General features: G+C 33.7%; 1 protein-coding gene across 1 annotated transcript in view; it reads right to left on the reverse strand.

The window, feature by feature from the left end:
- Nucleotides 1-19,739, reverse strand: part of LOC148947964 (uncharacterized) — a 140,914-nt gene extending 121,175 nt beyond the window's left edge. The window contains exons 1-2 of the mRNA XM_089096049.1: nt 19,622-19,739; nt 1,692-1,804 (exon numbers count right to left, since the gene is read on the reverse strand). Of these exons, the coding sequence (XP_088952175.1) occupies nt 1,692-1,734 (43 nt within the window). The 5' untranslated portion in view covers nt 1,735-1,804; nt 19,622-19,739. The remainder of the gene's footprint in view (nt 1-1,691; nt 1,805-19,621) is intronic.
- Between the last annotated feature and the right edge of the window lie 7,693 nt (nt 19,740-27,432).

A 27,432-nucleotide genomic window follows, 5' to 3' on the forward strand; every position in this document is an offset into this window, starting at 1 on the left:
TGTATGAGAAAAAGGCACGTCACCCCTGCGATGCAAATGAGCGAATTTACAAGAATAATCGTAATGCCCTAAACAGACTCTTGCGAAAGGCTAGGCAAGATTATTATTAAACGGAATTTGAAAAAGCATCTGGAAGTCCCGTAAAAAACATGAATTATGATTAGAAACACTTTATGACAACCTTCTGGAGGAATCCCTGAGGAAATATTTCGTTATGGTTGAACCAGTCTTACTAATCATGAAGGTATTTGTGGAGAATTTGCTAACAATTTTTCAATAGTTTGACGGAGATTGAAAGAGTCGATTATAAACAAGCCAGGCTTTCCAAAATTACTCTGCTAGAGAGTTGGAAAGCTCTTTAAATCTACTCCCAGTTGAAGAATCTGAGGTGCAACAAATTGTTTATCATACAAAAGGTTCAGCTACTGGCTCTGATATTGTTTCAATTAGATCAATTAAAGAATTTTGGGAACGCTTCGCACCCATTTTTTTCATTAATTAATTATTGTTTTAAAAAGAGAGTGTTTCCAAATCGTTTTAAATCAGCAAAAGTTATACAAATGCATAAAGAAGGAAGCACTGCGGATGTTGAAAATTAAAGACCAATTTCGATTTTACCTGTTATATCCAGGATACTAGAAAAATGCTTTTCGGTGAGAGGGTATCAATACCTGGAAGACCGAGAAAATTTACTCCAACACAATTTGGATTCCGTCAAGAACGTACTACTGAGCAAGCAAAATTGAATTGACTAGCTATATTAGTATGGCGTTGGATAATTTTAGATATTTTAAAGTTTTTTTTTTACCGTTAATCATAATATCCTATTAATGAAGGATGAAATTTATGGCATTAGGAGTCCGGCCCTTTTGTTTTTAACTTTTTTGTCTTCTACAAAAATGTGTTCAAATTGATAATATGGGACTTCAAGAAAAACTTATTTTGTGTCGAGCTCAATTGTCTTTGGTACTTAAACCCTCATTATTTTCACTTATTGTGAACGATATTCCACTGTCTGTAAGTAAACTGGAAAGAAGAATAACTAAGATCTTCAAAAATTGTAGTGCGGCTACAATGCATATGTTTGCTGATATTACTTCTTTTGTGGTGATTGCAAAGTCAGAGTGGTTGATCCTAGAGAATGTAAGAGAACCGTTAAATCAAGTTCCAACATGACTGAGGGTGAGTCAGCTAAAGTTGAACCCCGCTAAGAGCCCTTGTCTTTTTTACTGCAAAATTTCGGAATTATTTGCAAAATTAAACATTTATTTCCAACTTGTATGCTTGGGCCTCTCTATTTTTCGTTCATCCATACTTGCATTTTGTATTGTTGTTCTGTATGTTTGGGTGCATTTTCCTCAATTGTTAGTCTTGTGAAGATTATTCAAAACAAGTACATTAGAGTATTACCAGGTAAGTCAAAAAGGGAATCGGTTTGAGAAGTTTAAGATGTTATATGTATAATTTTGTTTTTACCTGATTCAACCCCATCAAGCGTTTGGTTTAGGTTGAATAATACTGATTTTTATATACAGATTGTTGTTGTTGTTAGATATATCATATCATAAAAAAATTGTTTCTTAGTGCCAGCAGCAAAAACATGAGGGAAATTGAAGTTACTATAATAATTTTTAACCAAAAGTAGCACAAATTATCAGATAACTTCGTCTATCAGCAGTGATACTAATCACCTTCCTTAACAGCAGCACTGACAAAGAGATAAGATGCGTCCATATTTGATCAATTGACTCAACAAAACTGCCAGCTTCCTTGACTCTTCTAGGTAATTAGAAATCTTCGGACTCTGAAAAATAAATGAATTTTAACAATTGATCATCAAGAAAGAATAAGGATCCCAAAACCTAGAAAATAAATGGAAGAAACATGTATAAAAGCATTAATTAACTCACTCATGCAAGTAAGTACAGGAGAGACATAAGTGTCGAAAAAAATAGTAAAAAAATATAAAATAAATTTACTAACCACGCTATTCTAATTGGTATTCCAAAAGTGTTTGTTATACTTAAACATAGAATAGAATTTAATTAAAAAATTTCTTTTACAGCATAATTTCTGATGACATCATACATGACATCATATAACCATTTTCTTATATAATGCCTGCATAGCATAAATAAGAACGTTGAGTTTCCAACGCATCGGTTATTTATATAATATAATGTCTGTTGGAATGCCCAAAAAACAGAAATTTGCAGTTGAAGTTACTATAAATGATGATTCTTTGGAACCAACACCTGAAATATTAAACGCGATGGGATGTGAAAATCGACAACCTGGACAATCAATTACGACAACACCAATGCGGGCAGCTAAAGAAAAGGCCATTGCTAAATTGTCTGAAGCAATAAAAATCTAAAACCATGTAAAATGGAAATTAAGAGCAAGACACGGGCGGTTAGAAGATACAAGAAAACGACAATTAGAGCGTGTAAAAAAATGAAAATAAAGAACAAAGACACACGCGGCTAGAAGAGATATGACACCAAGCAAGTGAGAAAGTCAAAAATGAAAATTAAGAGTCAAGACACAGGCGGTTAGAAGAAAACTTGTGACCGAGTCAAAAACGAAAATCAAGAGCAAATACACACGCGGTTAGAAACAGCGGCGGCGTGTCAAAAATGAAAATGAAGAGCAAACACACACGCGGTTAGAAGACATGCGACATCGAGCCTGTGAGCGAGTCAATAAAAATCAACCTGGACAGAAGGAATCAAAACTTGTCAAAATGTAAAATGATAGCAACGATGATTGGGTTTGGGGTTTTGACATGGATAAGGCCATCAATGCCTACCATACCTTTGTTAAAAAAAAAGACTCGGCAATACGTAGGATTTCATAATGACAAAAGACAGGCCGAGGTAAAACAAACCAAACAAATTGAAAATAATGGCGATGATGATTGGGTTTTGGATTTTGACATGGATAAGGTCATCAATGCCTACCATACCTTTGAAAATCAAAAACTTGGACTAGATAAATAGTTGGAAAAAAAGAGGTTTTTGTCCCACCAGCTGAATAATTAAAAGAAACTAAGGCTCAGCGATATGTCTTTCATAATGACAAAAGACAAAACGAGGTAAAAGAAGAAGTTTTTTCCCACCACCTGAACAATTAAAAGAAACAAAGGCTCGGCAATAATTCTTTCATAATGACAAAAGACAAGCCGATGCAAAAGTTAAAGGTCCAATAAAAAAAATGTAATTTTACAAAGGCACCACTTCTTATTGAAGGTCCATTTGGACGTCATGAGGGCCCAGCATATCTATCTATCTATCTATATATATATATATATATATATATATATATATATATATATATATATATATATATATATATATATATATATATATATATATATATATATATATATATATATATATATATATATATATATATATATATATATATATATATATATATATATATATATATATATATATATATATATATATATATATATATATATATATATATATATATATATATATATATATAATATCAAAAGAATTTGACCTTCATGTCCAACATAATCTATTGCACAATATACATAAAAATAGATGAGTTATAACTTAGTTAAAAAGTCAAAAAGAAAAAAAAAAGATAAGGGATGGGTTTCGTGTCAGTTTGGGGACTTTTTGGGATCTAGTACGGGATGGTCTGTTACGGGCGGGAAGGTAGGGTTCTGGGATGATAGAACGTAATTGGAGAACAGACAGGGTATTGATACCGAAACAAAGGTGCAGGAGGTTCCTTCTCTTGGCCAACGTGGTGAGCTTGCACTTACCTAGTAGATAATAACATGGAACCTTCCCTTCACCATTTATGATTCTAAGTGCTCGTTTTTGGATATTCTCAATCTTATAAATATGCTCTGAAGAAAGACCGAAATACCACACTGGACAAGCAAACTCCAGTATTGGCCAAATAGAAGAGCAATAAAGTTGGAGAAAATCCTTAGGGGGGCAAGAGAATTTTATCAAAAGTTTTAGAAGGAAAACTGAACACGATGCTTGTTTGAGGATGTTTTGAACATGGGTATCCTACTTCAAGTCAGCAGTAATTGACACCCCAAGTAGTTTCATGCACGTAACAGAGATTTTGGGAGGAATGGGGTTTGTGGTAGAAGGGGGTGATCTTAAACAATTAACTGTCATAACTAACGATTTATTAGCGTTAACTTTCATCTTCAAAAAAGAATTCTCCTCTGTGACATCGTCAGGTAATGTCATAATTGAACTTTTAACATTTCGTTGACAAACCTCAACAGCAGAAAGGTTTTCCACATACCTCCATCACTCTGTGTGGTCAAAGATGAGACTATTAGCCCTTATAAGGAATAAAATGGGACCCATCAGAATTTCCTAGGGGACCCCACAAAAGATAAGAAGCGGATTGGAATAAACATTTTTATATTTAAGCAATTGAAAACGATTTGTTAAAAAGGAGACACCAATGTCAACCAGAAAGGGACTCACTTGAAACTCCATCAGCAGTTTATTCACAAGGATATTGTGGTCAATTAGGTAAAACATTATTTAAATTTAAAACATTATTTAATATTCAAATAAAACAAAAAGAAACATTTTTTTTCAAATGAAAGAAAAGAGGAACATTAAAAATTAAATCACACAAAAGTATTCAAACTGTCAGGGGTGATTCTTCTTCTAGAACCCTGTTCTTTATACTACTACTTCTACCACCTACTCACTGCAGCACACATCCATGCAAAGACAACACAGCCACACAAGATTCGCCTCTATCCCAGTCTTGTCAAAGCCTTTCTCTGTGCTCCCCTCCCCTTAGAAGTTCTCGTTCCCTTAAATCTTTTCTTATGAAAACTTCTTGTTCCATTTGGGGACGCCATGCTTTTTGCTTGACCTTAGATGGTTGGCCTACAAAGACAATTTTAAGCAATCTGTCATCTTTGATACACAGAACATGTCCTAGCCATCTCAACGTTTCCTCATAAAAGCCCAAGAAAGCGGGATTGAATCCAATTTTTTGCACAACTCACTTCTTGAAATATGATTAATCAGTTGTACACACAAAAGAATCCGTAGGCAATTTCTCTGATAAACATGTATAAAACGCTCCTCTGTCTTTTGGAGTAACCCAGCTTTAGAACCATACTCAGTTGTTTTACAAAATTTGGATGGAATTTCACATTTACGTCCAAAGAGCAAGCTATGTATATCATTTTTCTACAATCCTAAAAAGGGCTTATCCCAGATTTGCCTTTCACTCAGTCAGACTATCTGTCTTGGCTTTTCTACAATTAGCCATGGCTTGATGCATGCCTGCAACTACTTGATTTTAATTCAAAATTGATATATATATATATATATATATATATATATATATATATATATATATATATATATATATATATATATATATATATATATATATATATATATATATATATATATATATATATATATATATATATATACTTATACAAATATCCATCTGTTAATACTTTGCTTAATGAGTTACTCTAAAATTAACACATTTTGCATCTTAACAATCAGTTAGATTTTTTTTTGTTGCTACATAGTTTTGTAACAAAAAATTAACTAGAGTTTCGATTTCAATTGACAGAAGGTATTCTTTACTTCAAGTTTGTAGCTAAAAGCTGTTTAACCTGATTGAGAGAGGTTGAGGTTAAACTTAATCAATTCTATATATTAGGAATCACTGTAAAATTACAATTCTTTTAAGTATCTATATTCTTGTCAAAACCCTTTTTGAAAAGATAGTATATCCTTTTTATTTTAACCCATCCCCTTTGTAGGGAAGAAGTTGTCACAAAACTTAATAGGGCCCTAATTTGATTGGAAATTAAAATCTCTAGTGTTCTTTCAGTTATCCTCATCCCTTTTTGGTGCCCCTTCACAGGCACCTAATCAAAACTTTGAGATAATCATTTTGTTCAGCAAAATTGAAACGACCAATTCAATTCAATTTATTGTAACAAAAACAATATTAAACATAACACCAATAATAATATTGATCCGGGACGCGAACTTGTTAAGGGTCATAACAACAAAAAATTTAAAATGAACAAGAGAGAAAAAAAAGAGAAAAAAAAAACAGAACAAAAAAAGAACACACGGGTAAATTAAAGCCAATTGATTAAAAATTTAGAGATTTATAATATCAAAGTTTAGTAACATTGTTATACAGCGTGCGAAAACTTGTGAATAGCTCGATACTGGAGGGTATCATATTCCATTGAAGTATAGATTTATAAATGGGGGATCGCTGGGCGGAGCTAGAGACACACTTGGGGACAATAAAGGAACGGTTGGATGAACGGAGACATAGGCCTTCAGAATTATTCCAATTAAAATAAGATAATTATTGGGAAGGAATTCTTGGATGGTCAGCGGAATGTTCAAAGGATAAATTTGATTTTTTAACATTTTGTTCAAAAGGAATAATACCAAAATCGGAGAGTAAGTCCTGAGTGGGGGATATTCAGGGCAACCAAAAAACTGATTTGAAGGCACGGTTTTGGGTAGTTTTAATTTATTGGTAACTGAAGGATAAGTGTTGCCCCAAACAGATCCGCAGTATGAGATATATGGGTAAATAAAAGAGTAATAAAGGGTGACAAGGATAATCAGGAGGAAGAAAATTATTCACACGATTAATCATACTTACCTGTCGCAAAATTATGGCTCTGATGCAGGATACATGAGTTGCAAATGATAGGGAGGGGTCTATGTGGACACCAAGAAACTTGGCAACTTCGACCTGCGGGAGGATATTGGTGGAATATTTTAGGCCAAGTGATTGCTGAGCTTCATTTTTTTGTAAGGGGTTCGAAATAATACAACCTGACTTTTCTTTCTGTTAATGGTCATGCGGTTAACGAGATACCATTCCTGTACTATATTCAGAAGAATTTGAGCAGAGGTGATGACGGATGGTAAATTAGGGCCGGTGATGAAAAAGTTGGTATCGTCAGCAAAAAGTACTGGGTGCACTGATGGGCCCAGTCCTGTAACCAAATCATTAATATAAAGGAGAAAAAGTATTGGACCAAGAACAGAGCCCTGCGGGACGCCCCTCCGGACAGGTAGGGGATGCGAGGTCATGCCGCCCAGACTCACACTCTGTACTCTACCAGAGAGATAGGAGCCGAACCATGAGAAAGGAATTCTACGAATCCCTATGTTCTTGAGTTTACTTAATAAAACACTGTGATCAACCATGTCAAAGGCCTTAGAAAAATCCAGAAATAAGCCAATTACAGTATTTTTAAGGTCAAGTTGGGAACGGATAAAATGTGTGGCGTCGATTAGTGCATGAACAGTTGAAAATTTGAACCGGAAGCCATATTGATGAAAAGAAATCAACGAATCAGCAGGATTAATCCCACATGAAAAAGAAGAAAGACGTCGGAAATAATTCTCTCGAGCACTTTAGATATAACTGGGAGAAGTGAGATTGGACGATGATTAGGGTAAAGGCACCGATGATTCGACAGTGCAATTTTGGAACCACTGTCGAAATTTTCCTTCAAAACGGGATAGCTCTGCTTAGCCATGATTTGGAGCGCCATCTTTTGAAGCCGTCGTTACATTTCGACGATGTGAAAGGTGGATACTGTATCCGAGACACCCAGATAATAAAAGAGCATTCAATTCAGTCAGTTTCCTCTTTTTGACACGAGAGGAGCTCCGGACAATTTTTCAGGTATGTAATCTTTAAACTGTTATTACTTAGTTATTTATTGCAAGAAAAAGTTGGGATAAGCGCCAATGTGTCAAGATACATCTGATATTCTCTGAAATGTAGTCACATTAACTTTTTCTTGATAAAATTAAAAGAGAATGGCGATGGAATTTGCATCGTTAAAACTAGGTTCCAAGTGTCGAAAATTCTTGTTCGATGTAGTGGAATACCAGGTGCACTAAAAATGTTCCTTGAGCCGCATTCAAGCGTAAACATCGGCTTCTATCAAGGGATTTATTTCTTTGGCGAATATCTCGTAGTAACCTTGTCGAAATTTTGGACAGACAGCAACAGGCCCTGTCGAAATATAGGTGACTTTGTCGAAACTTCACTGAACATCTAAAACAGGTGAGAAATAATAGGTGTCGAAATTCCAGGATCCACTGACGAAACCATAGGCACCATAGGTGTCAAATTTTCGGGTGCTTTCTGCACAACGAGAGATTTTGATGATTATTATTTCTAATAATATTTCAGATGAAAGAACATTTAAACAAAAGGTTTTTTTTAAACTTTGAAGTTTTACTTACAGACACTGGATTTTTCCATCATCTGAGGAACTGCCACTTGGCCTCATACCATGCAGGGGCGTAAATTGCCATGGGGCAGGGGGGGCAGTTGCCCCCCCAGACATCGTTTTTCCCCCCTCCCCCCAGACCTGATTTTGCCCCCCCCCCAGAATTTTTTAGATTATACCCTTATTTATCCTTCATCCAAATAAAAAATACAAATTTTATCAAATACAAAATCTTATACAAAATGATGCGTAGGCCTATGTTTTGGACTAAACTAAGAATCTGCATATGAAAATAAAATCCACTAAATCAAATAAACTTCTTAAATTTCTTGAAATCCACTCCGGTATTCCTAAACCCTATCCCTTCCGATATGCTAGTGAAACAATTTTGTTATACTAAATTTGTTATACTAAATACTATTTGTATTTAATAATGTGTATTAAAAAATTTTGTACCGATTTTGTTATACCAAATACTACATACTTGAAACAATTTTGTTAGTTTTATTGCTTCTACTTTTTGCATAGTCTTTTATACTTTTATACATTAAATGAAGTTGAAGAAAAACAATTAAACAAGAATATACGTGTCAAATACACCAGGTTCCGCCCACAAGTATTCCCCAAGTATTTACACGAGTGTCGAATTGGGTTCCGACTTGCGTCGAAAACAGGTAACTTTTTTGTCGTGTCGAATTTGTAGGTGAAAATGCTCTAATTTCGGAAAATTGGAGTTTTGTACCCTTCCCAGACAAAACTTCAAACTTCTAATCAAACAGTTAGATTGCTAGTTGTTTTTCGTACATACTGAAACCCTTTTCAAAATAAAAGTCTTTAAATTAAGACTTCTAGAGTAGAAAAACTGGTTTTTTAAATAAACTGTCGAATCATCAGTTCGACACCCAATACGGGTGTCGAATTGGGTTCCGACTTGCGTTGAAAACAGTTAACTTTTTTGTTATGTCGAATTTGTAGGTGAAAATGCTTTAATTTCGGAAAATTGGAGTTTTGTACCCTTTTCAGACAAAACTTCAAACTTCTCATCAAACAGTTAGATTCCTAGATGTTTTTCCTATATACTGAAACCCTTTTCAAACCGAAAGTCTTTAAACTTCTTAAACCGAAAGTCTTTAAACTTTTTAAGACTTCTAGAGTAGAAAAACTGTTTTTTTTACAAAAACTGTCGAATCATCGGTACCTTTACCCTACTTATCTCAGACGGATCGCCTTTTTTATGAATCGGGATAACAATTGCTGATTTAAATATTTCTGGGAAGACTCCATTGATCATAGACAGGTTTGCTATATGCACAATGGCTTCACAAACATATTAAAATACAATTCTAAGAAGTTTCTAACTCACTTCAAGGAAGTAATGTGTGCTACTATTAGAGAAAGATTCGATAAATGGAAGAACCTCATTGCTATCAGTTGGACAAAAATATATTGATCTGGTATTCTTGCTAGGGCGTACTAACTCGGAGGGGGACCAAGAGTTAGCATTTGGAATATCGGTGAAATAATTATTAAAAGCATCCGGTACTGAAATCGGGTCAATTAATCTGCCACTGATGTCCTTAAGGTTAATAGGTATAGATCTTGAATTCCTTTTTTTTGAAAGAACTTCATTTATTGTTGACCAAATTTTTTGCAAGTTCCCTTTGCAGTGAGTGATTTTTGAATAACAATAAATTTTTTTTGCTTCACGGATGAGTTTGGTATATAAGTTTTTATAATTTTTATAATTAGTTAGGTCAATAACGCTACTGGTTTTGTAAGCTAACTTATATAGGTCACTTTTACAGTATGAAGAGATTATCAGGCTATTGTACATCCAGGGGTGTATATAGGTAGTTTTTCGGTTTGATTTACAGACTGGAAAGGTTGAACTGATAAGATCACTCAGTCCCTGTGTAAAACCATTTGTGGCTGAATTAACTAGCTTTTGCTGCAAACAGTTAACCGAAAAAGTTGCAAAGAATAAAAAATGATTAGTGCAAAGATTATATCTCTGAATCTGAATGGTTTTGGTGATAAACAACATGTATTGCAGTCTATGCTGCGCGATCTGGATATTTTGTGTCTGCAAGAGCATCATCTTCTGGACCACTCTACTAGTCTTCTTTCGAGCCTGTCGCAGCAGTTTAAGTGTTTTATATCTCCAGCTACACCTACTGGTGGACGCCCATCAGGAGGTGTTTGCATTTTTATTCGAGAGAATATTCCAGTTTCAGTGTTTGCCGTTAATCATTATTTTGTTGCTCTTCGAATCCCAGGGATTATTGTTTTTTCGTGCTATTTACCAACAAATTATCATACTATTGATTCGGATTTTGATTTCAATTTTGCATGTTTAGAATTATCGCGATTTGTGGCGAAAGTTCCATCAGATTTCCAGTGGCTTATTTGCAGGGATTTTAACTGCAACATTGCTATCTCTGATGTCCGCTCCTCCGCTCTTTTATCTTTGTTTTCGGTTTTTACTATAGTCTCGAAAGATGCGGATTTTACGTATGTCCATAATTCTGGTTCTTGCTCTAATCTAGACCATGTGCTGGTTTCAAATGCAGCGTTATTACCACAGCCTGTTCATGTTGGGTTGGATATGCCTATTAGTGACCATTTTTACCTTTCTTTTCATTTAAATATTCAAATTTCATCTTTTAAAATTATCCATCGTTCTAGTCAAAATGTAAATAAAATGATCTGGGATCGGAAAAAAATGCAGATATATCATGAAGAATCAGATGCTCTTTCAGCTAAAATAATTGTAAATAATTCTAAGGATGTTGATCAAATTGATATTGATCTATTTTAACTTGAATTTGTTCATAGTTTAAAAGTCGGGGCTAATAAAGTATTTAGGACTGATTCTTTCCGTCGCGGATCTCGTGTTTTAGGTTGGAACCTTAACCCGATTTTAAAGCAAAGCCAAAAGAATGCATCTCAAGCTTGTTACCTTTGGAATTGCGCGGGAAAACCGCGATCTGGACCATTTTATGATGGTATGAAGTTAACTAAACGCGTTTTTCGGGCTGAGTTGTGTTTACATAATGAATTTATAAAAGATGAAATTGGTTCAAGGATTACTAGTGATAGGAATGCGCTTTGGAGTTTGGTTAATTCTAGACGTCGTAATGATAATAGTTCACCAGATTTTAATAGTTCTCTGAAACTAGATGATTGGATAACTCATTATAATCAAGTTTTTTCATCCGGTGATGCGGCAGTTGAATCACGGCTTGACTCTTTATTATCTGAAGAAATTTCAAAGCCCCGCCCAAATAGTAAAATATCTGTTTCTGTTGATGATGTAACGGTAGCAATTAAAGCTCTAAAAAGTAAGCATTCTTTTGATCATGATGGTATACATTCAAACCATATAAAATGGGCATCCCCCAAAGCAATCCTTCTCCTCGCTACTCTTTTTACTACTATACTTTCTTCTGGAGTTCTTCCAACTAGATTTTCTCGTGCTACCACTTCACCCCTTTCAAAAAAGGGAGGGACTACGAATCGATGTTCTGATTACAGGCCGATTACTGTCTCGTGCCAGATTAGCCAAGTTTTTGAGTTAGTTTTATTAAAGTATTTGGAGTCTTGTAACCAAGGCCTGAATCAAATTGGGTTCCGCAAGGGTCTAAGCATGGATGTTGCTCATACCCTCCTTTCAAGAATAACATCCTTTTGTAAGCAATGGGATAGGGTTTATACACTTGCGTTAGATTTTGCGGCGGCGTATGATTCAATTATCCATTCTTGGGCTATGACTGCGCTTCTGAAGAATAATGTCCCACTACCAGTAGTTTTGGTTTTAAAAGTGGTATGGCTCCTCTCGTATTCGTATTAAGTGGAAGAATCAGTTTAGTGATTATAATGTTAAGTTATGTAGGGGGCTGAGACAAGGAAGCGTTATTTCTCCTTTGATTTTCAATATTACTGTTTCGGGGCTATTTGATCAAATTCAGTTGACTTTTATTTATGGTAAAGGTTATTTTCTGTCGTGGATTGCTTACGCAGATGATTTATTCCTTTTGAGTCGATCGCTTCAGTCACTTCAACAAAATGTAGATTTTTTAGCAAAGATTTTTAGTGAGCATGGACTTCGTTTTCGCCCTGAAAAGTATCAGTTTTTAATTCTTGGTCCTAAGGCTAATGATCTCGTTAATTCAGAAATTTCTGTCTGTATTTATGATAGTAGGGTAAAGGCACCAATGATTCGACAGTGCAATTTTGGAACCACTGTCGAAATTTTCCTTCAAAACGGGATAGCTCTGCTTAGCCGTGACTTAGAGCGCCATCTCTTGGAGCCGTCGTTATATTCTGACGGTGCGAAACGTGGACACTATATCCGGTACACCCAGATATGAAAAGAACATTCAATTCGGTCAGTTTCCTGTTTTCAACACGAAAGGAGCTCACGACAATTTTTCAGGCATGTAATGTTCAAACTGTCATTACTTGGTTATTTATTCAGTTCAGTTCATTTAACATCAAAATACATTTAACAAATATGCCAATACCCGCCCCAAGAAAGATACCAAAAAGCACTTGTGACTGGGCGGGTACATACACTAAAAAACAACACACACAAATTACATACAAACACTAAAAAAAAAAAAAAAAAAAAAAAAAAAAAAAAAATCAATCTCATCAATTCATTTAATAATAATAAAGATAAATAATAATAATAATAATAAAAAAAAAAAAAAAAAAAAAAAAAAAAAAAAAAAAAAAGTATGAACCTTGACCTAACAAATATTTTTTCAAGACATATATTGCAACATATATTGCAAGAGTAAGTTGGGATAAGCGCCAATGTGTCGAGATACATCTGCTCTTCTCTGAAATGTAGCCACATTAGCTTTTTCTTGATAAAATTAAATGAAAATGGCAACGGAAATTGCATTGTCGAAACTAGGTTCCAAGTGTCGAAAATTCTTGTTCGATGTAGTGGAATACCAGGCGGACTAAAAATGTTCCTTCAGCCGCATTCAAGCGTAAATATTGGCTTCTATCAAGGGATTTATTTCTTTGGCGAATATTTCGTAGTAACCTTGTCGAAATTTTGGACAGACAGCAACAGGCCCTGTCGAAATATAGGTGACTTTGTCGAAACTTCACTGAACATGTAAAACAGATGAGAAATAATAGGTGTCGAAATTCCAGGATCCACTGACGAAACCATAGGCACCATAGCTGTCGAATTTATGGGTGCTTTCTGCGCAACAAGAGATTTTGATGATTAATATTTCTAATAATATTTCAGATGAAAGAACATTTAAACAAAAGGTTTTTTTAAACTTTGAAGTTTTACTTACAGACTCTGGATTTTTCCATCATCTGAGGAACTGCCGCTTGGCCTCATACCATGCAGGGGCGTAAATTGCTATGAGGCAGGGGGGGGAAGTTGCCCCCAGACCTGATTTTGCCCCCCCCAGATATTTTAGATTATACCCTTATTTAGCCTTCATCCGAATAAAAAATTCAAATTATATCGAATACAAAACCTTATACGAAATGCAGCGTAGGCTTGTTTTGGACGAAACTAATAATCTGCTTATGAAAATCAAAAAATCAAATATACTTCTTAAATTTCTTGAAATCCAATCCTGTTTTCCTGGACCCCATCCCTTCCGAAATGCTAGTGAAACAATTTTTTTATACTAAATTTGGTATACTGAATACTATTTGTATTTAATAATGTATATTAAAATTTTTTGTACCAATTTTGTTAGTTTTATTACTTCTACTTTTTGCATAGTCTTTTACGCTTTTATTCATTAAATAAAGTTGAAGAAAAACAAAGAAACAAGAATGTATGAGTCAAATACACCAGGTTCCACCCACAAGTATTCCCCAAGCATTTAGATAGGTTTTAAATTGGGTTCCAACTTGCGTTGAAAACAGGTAACTTTTTTGTTGTGTCGAATTTTTAGGTGAAAATGCTCTAATTTCGGAAAATTGGAGTTTTGTACCCTTTCCAGACAAAACTTCAAATTTCTCATCAAACAGTCAGATTCCCAGATGTTTTTCCTACATACTGAAACCCTTTTCTAACCGAAAGTCTTTAAATTAAGACTAGAGTAGAAAAACTGTTTTTTTACAAAAACTGTCGAATCATTGGTTCGACATCCAACACGGGTGTTAAATTTGGTTCCGACTTGCGATAAAAACAGTTAACTTTTTTGTCGCGTCAAGTTTGTAGGTGAAAATGCTCTGATTTCGGAAAATTTATTGAAGTTTTGTACCTACTCTAGACAAAACTTCAAACTTCTCCTCAAACAAGTAGATTCCTAGATATTTTTCTTATATACTGAAACCCTTTTCATACCGAACGTCTTTAAATTAAGACTTCTAGAGTAGAAAAACTGTTTTTTTACAAAAACTGTCGAATCATCGGTACCTTTACCCTATTTTAAAACCTTTGGAATCTTTTTTATACTTTGGTGTGCCTTATGGACCAACTTTAGCTCTATGCCGTGCTTCTATTTCTAAAGCAGTTAAAAGTAGAATAGCGTCTAGTTTCGGGGCAGTAATTTGTCTTCGCGATCTTCTTTCTCGGAAATCCCTGGCTCAGGTATATAATACAGTCGCTTTGCCTCAAATTTTAGTTTTTTCATTGCTCCTCCCGTTTTTTAGAATTAGTAATATTGCGCATGTAAAAACCACATTTTTTAATTTTGCTAAGTTCCTTTGCCGCTTTTCTAAATCTGAATCAAATACTTTTTTAATGAAATAAATATAAAATAATAAAAAATAAAATCATATAAAATAAAAAACCCTGTTGATGTTTTGGAGAAAAAGCAAAAGAAATTTTTATCCAAATTAATTGTTTTTTCCCATAATTTATATAGAGCTGCGCACAAAGCTTAATTTATTTTATTTGATTTAATTTTCGAATGAAGTGTTAATTTATTATCTATTGAATGAAGTGTTAATTTGTGTGGTAATTTTGATTGAAGGCCTTTGCGTATTTGTTGTTATATAATTTAAAATAATTTTATGGCCTGTTGATTAGCGGTTATTATTTTAATTTTTTTTTACTCTTTGTATTCTGAGGAAATAAAAAGTTTGAATTGAATTGAAGGGGTATTAGTTCTAGGGTGTTTAGTAGTTGGTTGGAAGGGTAGGGAGAGATAGATTGGAAAGTGGTCTGACAGGTCAGAGAATATTATTTTGGAGGACAGGTGGTTTCCCAGGGAAGTGGATACAAAAATATTATCAATTAGAGTAGCTGAAAACCTCATAGGATCAACTCTAGTACGAAAAAGGATTGTTGAAAGAAGACCACTTAAGGTAAATGTTTCAAAGAAGGTATCACAATCATTATTACTGCTAACATTTAGTAAATTACAATTGAAGTCCCCAAAAACTATTGCCTTCTTTTGTGGTAAATTAATAAAGCTAGAAAAGTCATCAAAAAGATTACAAAAGAAATGTGTCAGAAATGAGGGTGGTTTATAAAACAATGAAAAAATAAAAGAATTGTTGTCAACACTTATATCAACAATTATTGAATAAATGCATCTATTATTTATAGGTTTGCGAGAATAAGGATTCACATTGTAATAGCCTGGTGAATTTTAGACTTGACCAGATGTAAAGAGAAATACCACCAGAGGACTTGATTAATTTTCTTTCAATATGAATAGCTTGAAAGCCAGGGAGGGAAAATTCATTAGTATCATCAATTTCTGAAAGCCATTTCTCCGTTATTCCAATTACGTCAAAAGGACAGTAACCGTTAATTAAAATTAAATCTTTAAAATTAGTTCACTTATCTCGTATGCTTCTGATGTTAAAGCAAATTATATTAAGTTTTGTCTCTTCCATTAGCTTATGTTTTACATTTTTTACAAAATCAAAAGTGTCAAGATATTCACAGTTAATATGGCTTAAGGGGCTATCAGGGCTAGCTAAGGGGTTGTTGTGCAAATTATTTTGGTCATTCTAATAGTTAAAAACAACATTATTGCACAATGAACAACTGAGATTCTTATTATAATATCCAGTAACTTTACATATATTATATTATACAGTTTCCATTAAAATTTCAAAAATAGCAACTTTTCAGAAGGAGACATCCTGGAACAAAAAGAGACACATTTTGGATTGCTAATTTTACACTCATAGTTTTAGTTTTTATTTTTTTTTGGCATTTTTGACAATGCATTGCAAACTTTGCTCTGGTGGGCTCATGTGGCCATGCAAAAAAAAAGACAATATGAAATTTTTACCTTATAATAAACAGTAAGTATCAATGACTCTCATTTCCATTGTTTAACCTCATTTTTACCTGCTTTTGATCAACTTCCATCAATTGTTTTTTACTTTTTCCTACATAGCCTAAGGCTGTTTGAAATCATTAGGCCTAGAGGGGCTGGGGCTGGATTGTTAAAACCACAAACAAAACCATGAAAATAAGCAGTAAACTTACAAGTTAAAAAACTGTGTCTCTTTTTGTTCTAGGACATCTCTTTCTGAAGGCCTGCTATTCTTGAGCTTTACTATGTTTCCTTCAACCATTATTTATATTTTGGACTTGTTTAAAATATTATTTTCTTTATCCAATAATCAGCACAATCACTAAGCATAAATTACATCTTCAAGTTCAAACTGAGTAACTGGTTTCACAACAAATCAATTAATGGATACATATATAAACAAATTGCATCCATTGTTATGGCTATATGTGTTTCTATCAGGCAAGGGGTGCACTGCCAGGGTAACTACTAGCCTATTTATTTATTAATAAGAATATGGTAAGCTCTACAAGGTTTGTTACAATAAACAATATAAGATTTAAGATGGCAAACAAACAAACACAAAACATACTTCACAACAACACATAAATTAAAGGACAACTAATTTCACAAGGGAAAAAAATTTAAAACTGATCACAATAAGGCCTTGTGTGGAACTTTGTAAAAGCTAATTGACTTTTGAAAGATTGTACTATACAAGACTTGGCAGAGTTTTTATCTAATCTTTTCTTTATACAAAGTGGGTTGACTTTGGTACTGGTGCTGACAGTTACTATTATATTCTGTAAAAGAGAAGAATTAGTAGGGAGTAACACCATCAATTTTCCTCACAATATGGAATGTATTTATAAGGTCTGCTCTGGCAAATCCAAACAGAAGACTAGGCAATTGAAGTCTCTGTATTCTCTGGCAGTGTGGTAGATTGAACAAACTTATACAGGTAAGGTATGATTTTGGTTGCCCCTTTCTTGTACTTTTATTTATCTGTATCATCATATAAATGAACAATTAGATGCACAGTAAAAACAAAAAGTGGCATCAGTAAACAAAGGTTAAGCTTGGAGAATGTGTATCTTGAACATAATAATTGGTAGTTCACCCTACAGATAACTTCTGAAGATTTTTTGTCAAACCTGAGACTTGGACCAAAGCAAATCTCAAAGTCTTGGACATACTTCATACTTGAAACTGACTTTGAATTAATAAGATAATGTTGAGGGAGCTTATGTAATTAGTCTTGGTAACAAACAGGGATTTTGGTAAATATCTAGGTGGTACAATAACTTAGCTAGGATGAAAGTGAAACATTGCTTGATTCCTTTTTTTATGCTATTTCATAATTCAAGAATTGCTTCTGGGGCTAGTTGCATCTTGAACCCTTAAAGGGGTCCCAGAGGTATTTCATTTTTGTAACCATACAAAGAAGTTATCAAAACTAGTTAAGTTAGTGAAAAGTGGTTAAAAACATACCACTAGTTTATAAATAGGTTGTTTGAGAGTAATACATTCCAAAAATACTTATTTATAACAATTCAAACCTCATTTATAAGGCAACTCAAACATAACTGCTTTCCTACAATTTCAAGTTTTCCAAATGCCATTGATAAAAATAGCACTGAATTTTGTAATTTGAAGCTTTGCTGTCAGCAATTCAGGGTATATATTTGCATATGGTGGTGGGGGGGTAAATTACACAGTAAATTTGCAGTGGGCCATATAACTTAGCTAGGATGAAAGTGAAAGCATCATATGATGTTTTTTGTGCTCTTTCATTATTCATATAAAATACCTTAGGGGCCCCTTTAATGGCTCAAGATATAATTAGCCCCAGAAGCAATTATTGAATTATGAAAGATCATAAAAAAAGGCTTCAAATGATGTTTTCACTTTTATTCTAGCTAAGTTATTGTGCCTACTAGATATTTACCAGGATTTTGTAGTGTACTACCTGTGTATAGCATTCAAATCATTTTGAAGAAGATAAAACTCACAATTATTTATTACTGACCTTTTACATCATCTGCAACATTTTTATAGTAAAATTTTTCATAGCATGTGGCAAATCATTTCTGAAAAGGCAAAAGAGGGCCTGCCCACAACAACCGCCTTGTGGAATTCTACTCAACATAGACACTGGGAATGATAAAAGGAGCTCTATAGAGGTAGGCTAGGACCAATTCTCAAAAACATGAAAAATCAAACCATTAGCAGTGTAAAAATGTCTATTCTTTTGTCCTGGAATGTCTTATTCTGGAAAGCAGCTATTATTAGGTGGGTAAGGTTTACATTAATAGAGTATTCAGATAGCTAAAAAATAAACTTACAGCTATAGTCAGAATTGCATCCTGAATCCAAATTTAACATTAATTTGTTTTGAAAATGAATTTTACCACAACCCCTATATAGGCTTTAGGCTACTAATTCAAGGTATATATTTACAAATTAGGGAGGTGGGGGTGAAGCTCATTTCTGATGCAAATTAATGTTAAATTTAGATTCTAAATGCAATTCTGACTATAAAGGTAAGTTTGAACTTTACCCCCCCCCCCCGCTAATGTACAAATATATAGCTTACCCTGCATTGGTATACACAGGGGTGGGGATACAGTTCATTTCCAATGAAAATACATCTAAAATTTGGATTCAGGATGCAATTCTGACTGTAGATGCAAGTTTATTTCTTAGCCACCTGAATAGTCCATTAATATAAACCTTACTCAAGTAGGCTTTATTTACAGCTTAAATTTTACTAAAATAAAAGGTGTTACATTTCCAACAATCAAAGTAGGGTAAAAGACAAGCCTAGGCCTAGCCTTATGGAAAAAATAAAGAAAAGAATAGGCTATGATAACTCTGAATCATGTGAAAACACTTACTATTGGAATACAGATATGTATAAACCTAGCATATAAGTTATACAATCTATTAAGCCCTAAAAATCACAAATAGGTAGACAAAGTTGTTTGGCTAGACCTAGCCTACCCAAAACATGTTTTTAGCCCTCAGTTCATTCCTAAAACTTTCATTCATATGACTCAGCTAATTTAAAAGATGGCCATAGACTAAACTTTACCATAAGAAGTTCTGACTCGAAGTTTTCAATCATTCAAAAATAAATAATTTTTTTTATAATAAACAGTGTGCTACATCCTACATGTTCCTGGAATTTTGAAAATGCATTCAGGGTTAACTTCAGACTAAAACATTTCGTAACGTCAAACTCTTAAAAACGTAACTTTTTCGTAACTTTTGATAGGAAAGTCTCTTTTCAAGGCAGGGTGCCTTAATTTCGCTATCAAGAGCGGCACTTAATGGGAGGATGGGACATTTGTTGCCTGTATAATTTGAAAAATATGTTTTTACGTAATCTCATTAAAAATTCTTCCTCCAACTTCTAAAAGGTGCCTAAAAAGTATACAATAATAACAATTCATGCTTCTTTACCTTTAGGAAATTCCTATTTATTCAAATGTAAGTGCTGCTTCCAGTTTACCTGCACAACAAAAAGACCCCCCCTTCCCCCAACACCTGCATAAAACCCCAGGCTACTATTCTGCTTATCTTGTTGTTGTTGTTTTTAATTGCCATTATTGGTGTTTTAAACAAAAATTTGATGATTAATACGTACAAAATAAAAGGCAAATAAATAAACACGGGACACTTTAGAGTTTTGAAGAAAAGAAGAAAACCAACTAGATTTTTTTTTTATTGTTAAATTTCAGTAAAAACGATCTTAATAAATCCAGATTATTAAAAAGACCCAAAAAATCATTTTAATCGCTCCCTTCCCGTATAATATTTTAGATTGGCTCAGTCTCAGTCTCATCTCCTGTAGTTTCAAATTTGCATCGTTCCAACATGAAGATTTAAGCAATTCCGAGTGACAGAGTTTTTGTTTTGTTTTTATTTTGTCGAACAAAAATATTTCAATCGTTGTCTTCAGTTCCTATACGAAACAACAGTTATTTTGTATAATATGCATTTTGCCGTTTGTAATTTGAATCATAACTCCCAACCAAAAGATAATTAGAAATAAAAGAAGAGTTCACACAGTTTAACCCTATGAATGTTACCCTAAAAATGTTTTAATGGGTCTCCCAAGTCCAAGTACGTACAAAGATTTTTAGGAGAGGAGGTCAAGCAAAGAATTATTTCTTTTTTCTCAAGAATATATGAATATAAGCGAACATGAGGGGCACAAAAAGCATTGGGATTTACATAGCCTAAACATCAAACTTATCCAGGTTTTAAATGCATAACCGGAAAAAGTCGATGAGTTGAGGAAAACAAATAAAAAAGATCAAATTATGCAAAAACGAATCGATTTTTTTGCCCCGAATTTTCACTTATATTTAATATTATCAAATTTTTAATTTTACAATTTGAAAAAAATATAATGTCTCATCCAAGATTACAACCTAAGTTAACACAGCCTGGAGATGTGCTCTTACCGTTGTGCTATACTGATAAAAGTGGGAATTAACTGAACATTAAGAAGTGGTTGAAAAATAATTCACAAACTAAAACAAAATTGTTTGACAAAGAAATTAAAGAAAGATGGAAAAAAAAGATCAGTGAGTTAATAAAAATGAACAGGAAATGATTTAAATAAAAATATTAAGGCGGATAATAAAAAACCTATAGTTTTATAAAGAAATGCCGATAAATTTAAATTTTCAGGTAGTTTGGGCCTCAGTCCAGCCTGCGTGGTCCCTATGAATTAGCTCTTAAGTAGACTGTAAGCCTACCTTATACAGATACAGGAATTTTATCTTCTTCATAAAAATGGCCATTTGTCTAGTTGTCATTTTCTAAAGCCAAATATTTAGTCATTGTACTTGTCTGAAGAAAACATGCTAAACACATAAACAGTACCATTAAATTATTTATTTTATACTATTTCCAAATTATCATGGCCTCTTTTCTGAAAATACACCAACCCCCCTGATGGTCCGGGATCAGGAATATATCAAAAAATCAAACAATAAAATTCTTACTTTACAATATGAAAGAAACGAAAGAATGTAACAAGAAAGAATGTCCTCACAAGATTCGACACAACGATGAAATGTATTTATACAGTTATATATGGGACCACAGATGGGGAGGGGGGTATAATTTCAAAAAGATGACCATGATATTTGGAAAAAGTTTAGCATAAAATCAAAAATTCCGGCTAAACTAGCTCACTCCTTCCTCAATGCTTATAGATATAACCAAAAAATGGCTCATTTTTACAGTTTCATATATTTTGTCAATACCAGCTATTCATAATCCCATATAAAAAAAGCAACTTTTGTATGTAACCTGATATTATGTCAAACCAATCAGAAGGGAGTGGGGGGGGTGAGGTAGTTTCGGAAAAAATAGTATATATATATATCATCGGTACTTGTCAATTAGCTGATACACACGCAAGATAGATGCTAAAGAAAACTAGTCAAACGGGTATCAGTCAGTAGAGAATTTGATCGCAAAGCGTGGTTTGTCATTGCGTTTACACTATTGAAACTATTGTTTTTTTTTGGGTTTAGGGGGGGCAGTACCTAGATTAGGTTACGTATTTAATATTGACTATGCTTTACTCCCCCCCCCTAATGTGCAAATATATAGCCCAAATTTGGTTATAAATGTTTATATTTTCATTATATTTTGTTTTATTTCATTAGCATTAACTTATGAAACTAGCTCCTTCTCCATATAATTTTAGTAGGACTGTTGACGGAACAAGATTCAAACTCAACTGATGAATTTGAAAGTTGGTGAGGTGATTAACTGGCTATGGTCACTTGTCACTAAACAAATGATAATCGTATCCTTATGAGAGAGAATGTTATCTTAACTTACTATGCGAGTAAGCGAAGTGGGAATTTTCTCATCCTAATAACTGAGTGATTGTTTGATAAGATTAAATGACCGTGATGTGAAAAACTGTCGATACTCATGTCAGTGCAATTAGAATGGTAACAGGGGATTTTTACACGGGATAAAAAATAGATTACTCAGAAAAAATGAAACTTCCTCATTATTCAAAAGCGTAACATAATTGTAACATAAATTAAAAAACGTAATAAAAATTTAACGTTTTTAGGACCGTAACGTAAAACGTACCGTTTTATTTAAAACGTACCAAAAATGGTACAAACGTAACCTTGGTGGCAACGCTGAATGCCTTATTCCAATAAAAATAATGTCCGGCCATCTATGATTCCTAAGAATTGGATTGTACTTTGCAATGTGTTCACTGGAAGATGTCTAGGTTAAAGTGCAGTTATTTGAGGATTTTGATGGATTAATTTTTGTGTTTATGGATAGAGGGATTTGAACAGGAGTTTTATAAGGTTTTTTTCTCCAGAAATAAGAAAGAATCACGCGACTTATGAATTTTGGAATAGTAGAATATTAAATTCTAGATTCTACACGTGTCATGCTTGAATTCCTCCCTAATAAAACCCGATACCGTGCCGGGTTTCTTTTCGGCGATGAATAGTTAAATTCTTGGGGAAAATGCCTGCACACCACAAATTTTTATCAAATAGCCTGATACCAGTTGATGCCAATTTGTCTAATAAAGAAGTAGTTTCAAACCTGTTCAAAACACCAGGAGTGACGAATCGTTCAACTTCAAATAAAATGACAAGTTCACTAAACCCCTTATTAACTCTTAATGCACATACTACACAATAGCAAACGTAAATTCGAATAGAAGTTGACACAAGCAAAAACACTGAACGATCTGTAGGATCAAGAGTCTTTTTTCTGACTTTGTACTGTCTCGATTTTTAATGAAGGGTAGCGTTTGTTTCAGTCTGTGTTCGTGTTTTCATAATACCTAAAGTTGCGCTTAATGAAACCCATTTTTAGTGGCCGGTGTCTAATACGCAATAGACCTTATTAATTTTTCGTTTCAGCAATTCATTTTTGAGGAGGGAACTTAAAGGTTTTATAACTATCTAAAAATTTAGCAGTAAAGGTGAAAACACTTTTCACACATGCTCCCAGAACCTGGAGGCATGTGGTGTAAATTATACCCCGGGGACATGTAAGGTTTTATGGAAGGAATGATCGTATAATTACTTCGGGGGTTTATTCTATTGAAATTGAAAGCTCTTGTTCCCTTTTCAAGAGTCAAAAGGGACGGGAGGGCAACAAGCCTTCCTGTCTTCTTTATCCTAAATCCTTTAAATCATATTTTTGAGATAGCTATTTTGTTAAAATTAGTCAAAAGATCGGATAGCAAAAACTCCAGGGTCAACATAACCCCCTAGAGCCATGGGTCAAGTGTTGTATGTTATGTTTGAGGGGCATATAAGGTTCTTGTGTGAGGGTTTTGAAAATACTTCAAAGATCGGATAAACCATACCCCACCCCATTCAAAAAAATTTATTAACAATATTTTATTCCAAAACTAATGGGAGCTGACCCTTCGTCCTCCAAGGACCGATACTCCTCCCTCCCCCTCAAAAATTAGCAATGACAAGTCATGGCAACCAACAACTGGCCCTCCTCCATGCCCCCCCTCAAAAAAACTTATTAACAATATTTTGTTCCAAAAATCATGGGAGCAGACCCTTGGCCATCCTTTTATGACCCCCCCCCCCAACAAACCAAAAAACTTATTAACGATATTCTAGTAAAAAAATCGTGGGAATTTAGATTACTTTTATTCGCTCTTTCCACAACTGTTCAATACATCTAAATTCTTCCTAACAAACAAGAAAACTGCTCGTTTACGGCTTTCCCTATTTTTAAAGTTTTGGGGATGTCCCCAAAAATCTTGCAAAAACGGAGCGGTAAAGACGCTTGGGCCTAGAACCGTTAAAGCCTTAAGTCCGGCCGTGAGTGAAACAAAATCTTGATCTGGTGAACTCTACGCAATTAATATCATTATATATCAAATATTCAGTTTAATTTCATTAGTTCTTGTCGGATTTGTTAATTTATTTTCAGTTAAAAAAATATTTAAAATAGCGAATTTTGAAAAACTTGAAACTAAAGCAATAAAAAATGAGCAAAAACAAGTTAAAAAAAACTCTTCAAAAAAGACTTTTCTAAAGAAAAGTAAAAACCATATTAAACTTAAAATTAGAAGAAATAGAAATTTGCCATAAATAAAACTCAAAACGACCAGAATTTACTTTTAAACCCAAAACGAACACAAATTAAATAAGAAATCATAGCAAAGAAATATACAAAAGGTACTAATATTAATGAATAAATAAATCTTAAAACGAGTAAAGCTTAAGATGAATATGGAAATCAAGCTTTTAACGAACAAAATATTTTACTATTCAACTATAAATGAAACCTAAAACAAACAGACATTAAACAAATAATCATGGAAAACACACACACAATAAGTGATACTTTAAATGGGTAAATAAATCTTAAAACGAGTAAAACTTAAAATGAATATGCAAATAAAGCTTGAAACGAAACAAAATCTTTACAAATAAAAGTTTGGGTTTTGCCTCCTTCTCTCTGTAAAAGTATAAAACCTACTGCGTCATTGGCACTTTACTGAAAACAAATTATATTACAAATGTTTTCTTTTGTACTTATTACAAAATTGAAAATAAACATAAAAATTACAGTAAAACTAAATTTTGAACTGATGAGCTTTCAGCAATTAATATCATTATATATCAAATATTCAGTTTAATTTTGTTAGTTTTTTTCACGACTGTTGAAGACAAATATAGTTTCAGTATAAACAAGAGTTCAGATACGGCCCCCTTCCCTAACTACAAAAGTCTACAGCTTACTACGTCATTGGTGCTTCACTGAAAACAAATTATATTACAAATATTTTTTTTCATTGCAGCATTGAAAATGAAAATAAATTTTTGATTTTATCTGTACTTTCCAAGACTGTTCAAGACACATATAGTTTTCAGTAAAGTGCGAATGAAGCCGTAGGTTTTAGACCTTTACAGTGAGAGAAGGAGCTAAAACACAAACTCTTGTTTGTACAGATTTTTGTTCTTTTCAAGCTTGATTTGCGTATTTAATTAAAATTTTACTTGTTGTACGCTTTATTTACTCATTTATATTAGTACTTATTATACGATTGTTTGCTATGATGGTTTATTTAATTTCTGTTCGTTTTGGGTTTCATTTATACTTCGATAGCAAAATATTTACGTTCTTTTTAAGCTTGATTTGCACATTCAACTTAAGCTTAACTCGTGTTAAGATTTATTTATTCCTTTATATTAGTACCGGCTGTATGTTTGCTTTGCGATGACTGTTTGTTTGATTTCTGTTCGTTTTGGGTTTAATTTATTCTTTAATAGCAATTGCTGGTCGTGTTCAATTTGTATGTCTCTTCTGATCTGAAGTTTTATATGACCTTTACTTTTCTTTATAATACTTCTTTTTCGGAGATTTTTTTTTTTAATTAATCAGAAGTTAAGGGCCTTGGTTACTTTGAGAAAAAGCCAAAACGGACAGGCCGAGTAAAAGGCGAAGATGGTACAAGTCTTTTCTTGAATTCTATAAACATGATGTTATTTGACTCGTTGATAGATAGTCTATCGTCAATTCATCCTAGAGCTAAGCGTTTATGAGTTGAGTGCAATTGGTGACGCCAGATAAGGAGACAAAGAAGGAGATGCGAAGACTGTTAAAATATCAAAACAAAAATGGCTATCTCAAAATTTTGAATGGATGTATTTGGGGAGTTGGTGTGCGTGAGATTACTTTCTACTATTAAAAAGGGCACTAGCCCTTTCAATTTCCAATTGAATGAGCCCTTTTTGAAGTTTTTATGAGAACAGTATCTATAAAACCTTATATGCTTTCAAGGCATAACTTACAACCCTTGTCCTGAGAGGTGTGGGGGGTTTGTAATCCTAAAAGACATAATTTCCAGGACTTTCAACTACGTTGAACAAAATGGCTATCTCAAAGTTTTGTTTGGTTCTGTTGGGCGAAATGGTGGGCCTGAGAGTGGGGCTAGTTGCTCTTCAATCACTTTATACTATTAAAAAAGGCTCTAGCCCTGTCAATTTCCAATCAAGTGAGCTCTTTTTGAAGTTTCTACGACAATGATTTCTATAGAAACCTTATATGTCCCCAGGGCATAACTTACAACCCTTGCCATGAGGGCTGTGGGGGGTTATCATCCTCAAAGATCTAATTTACACAACGTTCAACTACGTTTAACAAAATGGCTATCTCAAAATTTTGATCTGATGTGTTTGAGGAAAAGGTTAGCTGCCCTCCAATCACTTTCGACTATTAAAAAGGGCACTAACCCTTTGAATTTCCAATTAAATGAGTCCTTTTTCAAGTTTCTACGACAAAGCTTTCAAAAGAAACCTTATATGCCCCCAGGGCATAACTAATAACCCTTGCCCTAAAAACTGTGGGGGAAGTGTCCTGCTCAAAGACATAATTTCCATAACTTTCAACTGCGTTGAACAAAATGGCTATCTCAAAATTTTGATTAGAGGTGTTTAGAGAAATGGTGGGCTAGGAAGGTGGTTAGTAGCCTTCCAACCACTTTCGATTATTAAAAAGTGCACTGGCCGTTTCAATTTCCAATCACATGAACTATTTTCGAAGTTTCTATGACGACGTTTTCTATAAAAACTTTATATACCCCCTGGGCGTAACTTACACCCCTTGCCTTGAGGGCTGTGAGGGGTTGTCATCCTCAAAGACATAATTTCTAGAACTGTCATTACGTTGAAAAAATGTCTATCTAAAAATTTTGCTTGGATATGTTTGGGGAAAAGGTCGGCATAAGAGGAGGTTATTTGCCCTTCAATCACTTGCTACTATTAAAAACGACACTAGCCCTTTCAATTTCCAATCGAATTAGCCATTTTTGAAGTTTCTACGACAAAGCTTTCAATAAGAACCTGTAGCCATTTTGTT

Source organism: Artemia sp. Qi Xiang Cuo, chromosome 10, assembly GCF_049724085.1.
Source record: "Artemia sp. Qi Xiang Cuo chromosome 10, ASM4972408v1, whole genome shotgun sequence".
NCBI lineage: Eukaryota > Metazoa > Arthropoda > Branchiopoda > Anostraca > Artemiidae > Artemia > Artemia sp. Qi Xiang Cuo.